This window comes from Salvia splendens, chromosome 9, assembly GCF_004379255.2.
Source record: "Salvia splendens isolate huo1 chromosome 9, SspV2, whole genome shotgun sequence".
Lineage (NCBI taxonomy): Eukaryota > Viridiplantae > Streptophyta > Magnoliopsida > Lamiales > Lamiaceae > Salvia > Salvia splendens.
The window spans coordinates 15288198-15297738 of NC_056040.1; the positions used below are offsets into that span (position 1 = coordinate 15288198).

Genomic DNA, 9541 nt, shown 5'->3' on the forward strand with positions numbered 1-9541 from the left:
GCATGTATTATCATGCACAACATGATTGTCGAAGATGAAGGCTCAGCGCTGACCGAATGGACCAACGATGATGCTACGGCTGCGGGTCCAAGCCACGGCGTGGTCACTGGCAATGTACGCATGGGGATACCCCATGACGATGTCGAGCGAATCCGTGCATTCGCCGACATGCGCCAAAAACAATCCCATGTTCGACCTCAGAACTATATAATTGAAGAAGTATGGCAGCGGAGGGGTCGTCGTTGATGGAGTTTTTAATTGTTGAAATGTACTTTTTTTTAATTAATGAAATTTTTATTCCGTATTCGTTTTGAATTTTTCTTTCGTAAATTGCTTAATTCTGTAAATTGTTAAATTGGTGAATTTGTGATTTTTTTAATGTGGGAAGTCCGTCGGGATGTCCTTGGGGATGTCTGCCACCGTGCAATGGGATGTCCGTATGACGTGGCATCCGCAATGGGAAGTCCGTATGACGTGGCATCCGCAATGGGAAGTCCGTATGACGTGGCAGGAGGTGTTTTTGGGATGTCCGCCGGGACATCCGCACCACTGCGGTCTGCGGATGCCCTAAAGGACGGTTATTGCATGCAAACGCTAAACATTGTTTAATACTCCAAGCACAAAAATAGATTTTGATAATCAAAATTATAGTAATTTTTAATACTCCAAGCACAAAAATAGATTTTGATAATCAAAATTATAGTACTTATTTAACTAATAATCTAGCATGTTTGAAGTAATTGGTTTTGACATATGTGTGTTCAATAAATATTCAATGCATGAATACTAGTAACACTTATTTTTTCTGCTAGTAGGAATTAACATTGAATATTTGAAATATAATTTTGAAAACTTATATACTGCTATTAAAATATTTACGAAATATTCATAACAGGAATTCGTAAATCAACACAAAAAATTGATAATTTATATTACCAAAATAATTCTACTTTCACAAATAAAAATATAAGGACAATGGTCACAAACTCAGAAACGACTAATGCCATGCCAAATATTTAAATTAGCCTACGATGAAAAAAAAAACCAATTCAAATTTCCGGTTAACCGGCGGTGATTTCTCCTATTTCACGAATTCATCTCCGACTATCCTCGCCTAGCTGAGAACTGAAAATTGAAGAAAGAGAAATAGAGAGTTTATCGACGAGGATCTCTCTCGGTGAAAATTCGTTATTTTCATCAATGAGTGCAGGTAAGTAGAATTATCCCCAATTTTAGGGCTTACTTGTTTGGTAAATTGTTACCTCAGCTGTTTCTAAACATCATTGAATTATTTGTTTGTGTAGAATTAGCATATGATAAAATTATGATTGATGGTACTTAGTTTTCAATATTCATTTGTTGGTCCTCTCCCCGGAGTATATTTTTTCATTAAATTAGCTTAGGTAGTTCGGATGATTTATTGGTCGATCCAATGCAAACAAACTGGAACCAAATAGAAGCTTTCGTGCTTGTTCGGGATGTTCGTCTTGGTTTATAACTGGATTGTGATGTTTTTCCAGTAGTCTCATTACTAGATTTGATACCTCAAATGGTGAGTGTTGACACTCTTTTCAACATGTACAGTAGTTTCCATTATTAATGATCTTTGTTGCCATAGGAGGTGCATTTGGTGGAAACAGAGGAGCAAGACCAGTGCCACCAGAAAAGGGTGTTTTCCCTTTGGATCATATGCATCTATGTGACCTGGTACGGCGTTTTGTAGGAGATTACAGAATATCTATGCTGGTTATGATTGAATTTTTTTGGGTTAAACTAGGTTTGTGCATGGTTATTTGCTTAGTTTTTTTATGTTGATTGATGCAGGAAAAGAAAGAGTACATTAACTGTTTGAAGAATGAGGGTCACAAATCTGATAAATGCAGACAGTTCTCCAAGAAGTACCTGGAGTGTCGTATGGAAAAGTAAGTGTGCTCGGTTCCTCTATCGGGCACTGGTTTCCGTGATTAGTTGTTATATGATCATAGAGATATCATGATTGAGAGGATTTGTGATCTGAAAACTTTATCTTCATTTTCATCATTCATATCTATAGATAGAGATTAGTAGAAGCTGCAAGAAGTTGTAAAGTGTTACATAATAAGAAATATATCTTGATAGAGAGAGGAGTTATGATCTAAGAACTTTGGTTTTCATCATTCATCCATAGGAGAGATGAGAGACGACATTTAACTTAACTAATTCTGAGCTGGCTAACTAACTAGTAGCTCATGTGTAAATTTGTGGCGCGAAGCGCGATCTAATATTTACATATCAGATGAATATGTATCTCGTTGTGCTTACATGTATGGTGGTGAAGTTGTATTTTATTGAAATTTTCATTTATGCAAATATGGAGTCTTACACATTGCTAGTTTAGCTCACTAAGACATGGGATTATTTAGCCCTGCCCATCGAATTACACCATAGAAGAGAATATGAATTCTTGTTGCTACTGGTTTTGTAAGTTTTTGTTTTGACATGTCAATAGATGGTTAGAGTGTCCTGGTATATTATATAGCTCGTTATGTTCATTACAAGAGGTTAGCTTATAGCTATGATTAAGATATGTATTCTCTTGGTTGTTTTCATGTTTCTTATTGCTTTCAAATGGTACTCTTCTTCATTGTTTTTCGTTTGGGTGTACTTTGTATGGTTCTTTTAATTAACTAGCACTGTGTTTATGCAGGAATTTGATGGCAAAGCAAGATATGTCAGAACTTGGATTTAGAAAAGGAGATGAATTGCAAGCTCCTCTTAGTGAAGATTAGGATGGACTGATATAATGAAGACTGAAGACCACATTCTCGAAGTTTCTTCAACAAGAAAACATTCTTTTAGTGGGAGAGATATGTTGACGTTCATGGTCCAAACTCATATTTTAGTGACATATTTGTTATTATAAATATGTCATTGTATATGAGTTTGAATATGGATCTCGACCACCTCCTCTAAGATGACCAGACACCAGTATCAAGAAAATGTTAACTCTCAATATTTGACCCATGGACCATGGTACATCACATTTCAAGGCTTTTGGCTTGTGATTCAGATTATTGGTGTGATTTTGGTGGGGATTAAGGAAACTATGTCATATGAAATGAGACTGTTGATTTTCAATGAAGAAAAGTGTAGTATTTACTCTATAGACTGTACCACATTGTTAAGTTGTGCTTTTTGATTCATTTGAGTTGGAAAAAAGAGGCTTGGGATTTAATTTTGATCTCACATCCTCATGAGTAAGAAATAGCACAAACTAAGTTCGAATAATCTACTCAATATTTTTGATTCAATTCATTTCTCAAAACTGTTTTTTAGATGGTCCTTTGGATTGAGAAAATAGAATGTTACTAGATTTTTAATTCTTCAAATAATCTTAACTATTATTTTAAAAAGATAATAATAGTTCAATTAAATTAGGTGCCGAATTATCTAATGAATATTTTTCAAAAAACCATAATTCAATTAATTAAAATACTCAGAGATACAAATTATCTTAAAAAATTGTAGTAATATATTTAACTATCAAATAATTATTTTCAAAAAAGAATAACTCTATTAAAAAACTTTACGGACATGATCATATTTAATTTAATTGGTATTAGTCAATTAGTAGAACATTTATAATAACCTAAACTTGGATCTAACACCAATGTGAAGCACAATAATAAACCAAAGGCATCCAAGGGTACCAATGAATTAGTATTTAGCATACTATCCATCTCATAACACTCATGAAATGACACATAACACAAATTTGTGACATACTTCAAAGAGAAAATAATAAAAGCACAAAATGTTACAACCGCTACCATTTTCCCGCTCATTTAAATGTTGAAATTATTGTGCAAATACACATTCCCAATTCATGATTCCTAGCAAAATACAAAGAGATGTGAGAATTCCCGCTTCTCATAGTCATGATAGAGAGAGAGGGTTGAATCCCAAATCCAAAAGTATTAAGCAGCAGTAGTAGAATCATCAATCTGATGCCAGAATCTGTTGAAAAACCACAGGGAATCAGCTTCAACAGCATATCCATCTTGATTCCTATGCCAACTGTAGTAAGAGTGTGTCCTGTTCTTTATACTGAATGTCGCGTGTCCAAAGCTCGCCTCTCGATAAGCAGAGTACTTAGGCTGTGGCTCCGTCAAGCTGTAAACAACACCCAACACTCGTATTCAATAACAGAAGCAAAAAATTCTAAACTATGTTGCTTCTCATATGTAAAATGATTGGTAAATAAGAAACTCGTTTGGTATCTTACTTGTTGGCGAGGCCCTCAATATTTCCTCCATCTCCGATGGTTATATACACCGGAGCAGACTGGTCACTCACCGGAGAGCAAAGTCCGTTGATAATATTGTAAGCAATGTTAGACACGCGCTCCTGCATTAGTCACCAAAATGGTCTAAATATTGATGGACTTCTCCAAAATGTCCAAAAATAGTTACTACTATGATTTACCAAGTTAAAAATTCAATGCAACAATTTTGATTTGGTAAAAATGTTTACAAGTGCCTAGTGCTTCTATAAAGTTCAAAATGAGGAATGATATATACATACCGAGCGTTCGTAAGCGTGGACATGGCCGGCAAATACAACGTCGACTTTGTATTTGACGAACCACGGCTCGTACATGACTCTCATGGTTTCACCTTCCATGTAGTGATAGGTATTGCTATTGTACCATGGAGAATGCATCAGAACAATCAGCCACGGCGTTTCGGACCTATTCACTTTCGGCAGCTCATCCTCAAGCCATTGGTACTGAGGAGTGTATTTTCCTACACACACCAAAAACATATAAAAAATCAATCAAGAATTGGCTTGCATTTTTTTTATATAAAACACAAATTTTCATTTTTTTCACTTTGTTAATATAAAGCGAAGAATTTTCCTGGACATGATAATATGGTATTCAACATTTTCCTTAGGCTGGGAATTTACCGTAGGCTGAATAGGAAGACAAAACAATGATATATGCAGAAGCCCTCTTGACGGAGTACCAAAACGGAGCAGTGCTGTTCGATGCTTTGTAAGGGACGCGGTAACGGTTGGTGTAAGGCTTAAACGGCTTCGTTTCTCCCTGCAATAATGCATCATAAACATTTTCATTTTACAACACAAGATTGGTAGAAATGAAACAATAGCTTGGGGGGGCTCGAGCACCCCCAACTACAAACTCACTCTTAATTAGTTAATATTGCGATACTTACAATTTCTGGAACAAAATCGATCTCGTGATTTCCGGCAGTCCAAATCCATGGCTGATAAGCGACGCTTCTTTCAACAAACCTCGCCCACGTGTCCCATCTCACGTTGTCGTGAAACGGGTAGTTGTCGGCATAAGATAGATCGCCCACGTACAACACGGTTTGTCCTTTATTTGGATTTTTTTCATAATGTGTGAGTGTTATGTTGGAATCGTATGTCTGTCCAAGATCACCTGTCCAAAATATAACCTTAGTTATCTCCAATAAAAAACTAAATAAGTACTTTGTTGCATTATAACTATTCCAACCAATTAATGTAAATTGATAAAGCACGAGAGAGGTAGAAATAAAGATAGTTTTCTTAATAGAAAATGAGACTCGCTTATTAGATAGAGAAGACGAACCAAAATGGAAAAAAAAATAAAATTATTTTTCGTGGACGAAAGTAGTAGCATATAAAAAGATTGAGATGTACCTATGACGCCAAATGTATAGGGTGCGTCAGGGCCCACTTTCGGCGGCGTGGTGAACCAGAACGTCCTCGCCGATGACCCGACTCCAACCTCGTAGTAGTACTTGGTGTCGTGCTAGCGAACAATATGTGTTAGTGTGATTTGCATATTATTGTAATTTATTTTAAAAATTGCGACACTGAAGTTGAGTGTTGTACCTGCAATTTCCTAATTGTGCAATGATGGATGTAGCCAGATGTGTAATTGTAGAATTTGTACTTGTTAAATTTTCCCTCTGCCTTATGCTTGTGACTGGTGTTCTCCGCCCAATATTGAACTATGCTTGAGCCGGGCTCCTCTACGGTTACCCACGATACAATCACTGCTTCACCTACGTGATCCCCTTGCGTTATGTGCACCTGAAACCAAAAACATTTAATTAAATAAATGAAAAATAAAAACAGAGTAGTAGTACAGAAATTTATTAAGTATTGCAAAGATTAGAATAAAAAAAAAAAGAGTACATTTCAGAATTTTATACTGCAACTAATGCGATTTCCAAAATCAACCCAAAAAATGAGTATTTGCTTACCACAAAGATTTTTAGCAAAAAATTAAGTACTTATGTGAAAAATAAAGAAAATAAATAGATTGTGCAAGCCAAAAATTTTCCCAAAAAGGCACTTAAAAAAAAAAGACCTGTTGCGGCGCATTATAGCCGGGAGGCGCCTTGAACACATCACTATCAAGAGGCATATCCACACTTTTCTGAGGGCTCCTCACGAAGCTGCTCGTCATCCCTGCACTGCAAAGAATCGCAGCATGTAGAACCGTAGCAGCAAACACCGCCACCGCCACCACCATCATCTCTCTCTCTCCCTCACTCTATCTCTCTCTGGATAATAATATACAGTACTATAGTAATGCTGTATCAGCGGCGAATATTATAGAAAATTCAACGGGTTTTGTGGGGTATATCCGAAGTTTGATTCGAAGAAATGAAGTCTAAGTCAACATATACAGATTGATATCAACGGCTGAGGATTGAGATCTCGTGCATGTGATGGCCAATAATTACGTGTATTGGTCGTTCCTATGCAGAGAACGCAATTTGTGAGTTAGAAGAATGGTGTGGATTTAGAGCATCTCCAATAGCACTGGAAGTCAAATAGCCATCAAATAACCTTCACACTGTCACATCATCAGCACTACAATTCTCCTGCCACATCAGCTTGCCACATCAACTGGACATCAAATAGCCCTCACATAGCCTTCACACTACCTATCCACATCACTAATAACAATTATATAATTTAATTTACACTCGTATCAACATACGGAATTTAATTTACGAGACAAATACGGAAAATTCGAATAATAATATTAAAATTTAAAAAGTACATTAATTTTTTAAAAAAAAAGTACAATAATTAAAAAATTACATTTAAAAAATTACATAAATTTGCATAAAAACTAACGCCTTGCAATCCTCCGCGCCCACAACTCTTCAACTAAATCCTTTTGCAGTCGAATATGAGCCTCCGTCTGACGCATGTCGGAACCCGTGCTGATCCCCGTGCATCCGCAGCAGATTCCGGCAATCTTCGGGGGTAGGCTTTCGGAGATACTGATCACCGAATACTTCGATCACGCCCTGGCAGAAATACTTCATACATTCGATGGCAGTCGTCTCACCGATGTGGAGGTATTCGTCCCACATGTCTGCCGCGGTGCCGTAGGCCAACTGCCTGATTGCCGCAGTGCACTTTTGAATAGGGGTGTGGCCGGGTCTGCCAGCCGCATCGTGCCTGAAGCGGAAATACAGATATCGCTGCTCCAATGCGTTAACAATACGCATAAATAAGTCCCGCCTCATCCTAAAACGACGCCTGAAATGGTTGGCATCAAAACGCGGCTCCTCTGCGAAGTAATCTGTGAACAGGCGCTGATGTGCAGCTTCATGATCACGATGCACCACTTGTCGACGGTGGACAACTGGTCGTGGGCGAGGTGCCGCCGACTGCATATAACTCTGCATCCATCGATCAACCTCACGGCTCGTATAGGCATCTAGCTCTTCGTTCATCATACGCTCGTACTAATCCGCATCCCCACCACTACCACCGGCATTACTCATTTCTTAAATTGATCTTGAACAGAAAGTAAGGTAGAGAGAATACTCGTTAAAACAAGTGGTGCGAATGAAAATGAGGTTCAACGCGCGTATATATAGTGTTTTCGAAAAAAAAAAAAAATTTAAATCCGACGCCGGTTTGGCGCCGATCCGGGACGCACAATGGCGCCCGTGAGGATCGGCGTCAGCGCGGGAATCAGCATGGCGACGCCGATTTTGACGCCGATTTCGCCGACGCCGGTTCCAATGGTTCGGCGTCAAACCGGCGTCGGCGAAAAATCGGCGTCGCGGTGGTGACGCCTGTTATTGGAGATGCTCTTATGTATCAATAAATAAATTTATCAAGACGTTGACCTTTTTGGCCAGAAATGGGAATATGCTTGTCGTTTGTTTTAGATTTCATTAAAGATTAAAGATGATTGAATTCTAATCTGAAATTATTTAGGATGACTACCAACAGAATGCCCTATATATTGAATTATTCCCGTTGGGGTATGTTAATTAATGAGTTATTTAAATTTCTTTCTTTGGTTAGGGAAATAAATCTGTTGTCATTATAAATTTCGCTTATTTATTAATATTCACTTGCAGTGTATGTACGTGTGTTACCCGAAAAAGAAAAAAATTACAGTAGTAATGAATTTCGAATTTGATATCTTTAATTAAAATAATATCCACCCACTAAATGAGAATAAATGTGGAAAATAAATGAAATAGATTGGTAGGTACTAATACAAATTATGCAATAGATAATTGAAATTGTTTGGTAGGTAGTGGAGTACAAGTTATTACTAATACAAAAGATATTGGTATTATTTAATTTAACTACATTTAGAATCGAGATATGAATCGTTCAAAATTTATTGATTATGTGAAATTGATAATTAATTATAGAATTCCATCTTAAAATAATAGAACGGCTTGCCAAATGTTGAAAAGTTGAAGAATTTCAATGCTTTAAAATTTAAATCATTAGTATTCTGTCATGTAATTATTTCTAAATGCACCAAGTTGCATCTTCCAATATGAATAACAATAGTAGAAAAAAAATATCAGATTATGTTCTTTAAATTTATGTTTATCGGACTAAAATGAAGAAAGGGTGTTATTTTAGGGATGAAGGAAACATTATAATCATCCACAATCAATAATCTTATTTTTGAATCGTGAAAAAGTATTGCAAATAGTTCTTCAAAGCATATGTCAGTTGCGTATGTTTTCGAATAATATCGTAAGATAAAGAAATTGTACTAGAAAAGTTATGTATCATGATCACGATTTAAAAATATTTGATTAGAAAATGTAATTAATATGGTGGTAAGGCTTCATCCTCAAATTAATAAGTGTATAATATTTATAAATCTGAAAAATGATTTAATTCACGAAACTTCAATTAAATTCCTCCCAATAATTACAAAATTTGTCGTTTAGTTTTTGTACAAAATTGACATAGGAAAGGTGGGGTAGGAGAATGACATGTAGAATAAAATAAAATATACGGGCTTTATGTCAAGATATGTAGAGATAATTTTCTTTTCGTTATTATTTGATAGAAAAGAAATTATATTAATTTGTATAATATATTAAATAATGACTAACTTGACAAATTGACAAGTTACATAAACATGGTTAAAGTTATAATTTTGGTAAAATTGAGGCGGACCCTAATTTTATACTATTAGGTTTTGAGTTAAACTTAAATATAATACCCCCTTTGTTCCACAGTAGTAGAGTCAATTCAT

General features: G+C 36.1%; 2 protein-coding genes across 3 annotated transcripts; one reads left to right on the plus strand and one right to left on the minus strand.

Moving 5' to 3' along the window:
- The first annotated feature begins 1009 nt into the window (after positions 1-1009).
- Positions 1010-3143, plus strand: LOC121746783 (cytochrome c oxidase assembly protein COX19-like). Of its 2 annotated transcripts, XM_042140716.1 has the most exons (4): positions 1010-1210; positions 1619-1707; positions 1825-1922; positions 2687-3143. In XM_042140716.1, exons 1-4 carry the CDS (start codon positions 1201-1203, stop codon positions 2766-2768), a joined length of 279 nt encoding a protein of 92 aa, XP_041996650.1. In that variant the 5' UTR covers positions 1010-1200; the 3' UTR covers positions 2769-3143. The 2 variants fall into 2 exon arrangements, with proteins under 2 accessions (XP_041996650.1, XP_041996649.1); XM_042140715.1 differs by having other exon boundaries at positions 1010-1707.
- Positions 3144-3684: 541 nt separating this feature from the next.
- On the minus strand, positions 3685-6590 carry LOC121748908 (purple acid phosphatase 2-like). The gene is made up of 8 exons (XM_042143471.1): positions 6365-6590; positions 5884-6084; positions 5689-5800; positions 5217-5446; positions 4948-5086; positions 4564-4784; positions 4265-4386; positions 3685-4152 (listed from the first exon to the last, which is right to left on the minus strand). The coding sequence occupies exons 1-8, from the start codon at positions 6530-6532 to the stop codon at positions 3957-3959; spliced, it is 1389 nt and encodes a 462-aa protein (XP_041999405.1). The 5' UTR covers positions 6533-6590; the 3' UTR covers positions 3685-3956.
- Positions 6591-9541: the final 2951 nt, after the last annotated feature.

Coding starts and splice junctions, on each gene's coding strand:
- LOC121746783 (XM_042140715.1), top strand. CDS start 1,600: ATGATCTTTGTTGCCATAGGAGGTGCATTTGGTGGAAACAGAGGAGCA. Junction 1,708..1,824: donor ATATGCATCTATGTGACCTG/GTACGGCGTTTT, acceptor TGATTGATGCAG/GAAAAGAAAGAGTACATTAA. Junction 1,923..2,686: donor CTGGAGTGTCGTATGGAAAA/GTAAGTGTGCTC, acceptor GTGTTTATGCAG/GAATTTGATGGCAAAGCAAG.
- LOC121748908 (XM_042143471.1), bottom strand. CDS start 6,532: ATGATGGTGGTGGCGGTGGCGGTGTTTGCTGCTACGGTTCTACATGCT. Junction 5,801..5,883: donor GCACAATTAGGAAATTGCAG/GTACAACACTCA, acceptor ATTGTTCGCTAG/CACGACACCAAGTACTACTA. Junction 4,153..4,264: donor ATTGAGGGCCTCGCCAACAA/GTAAGATACCAA, acceptor TGTTGTTTACAG/CTTGACGGAGCCACAGCCTA.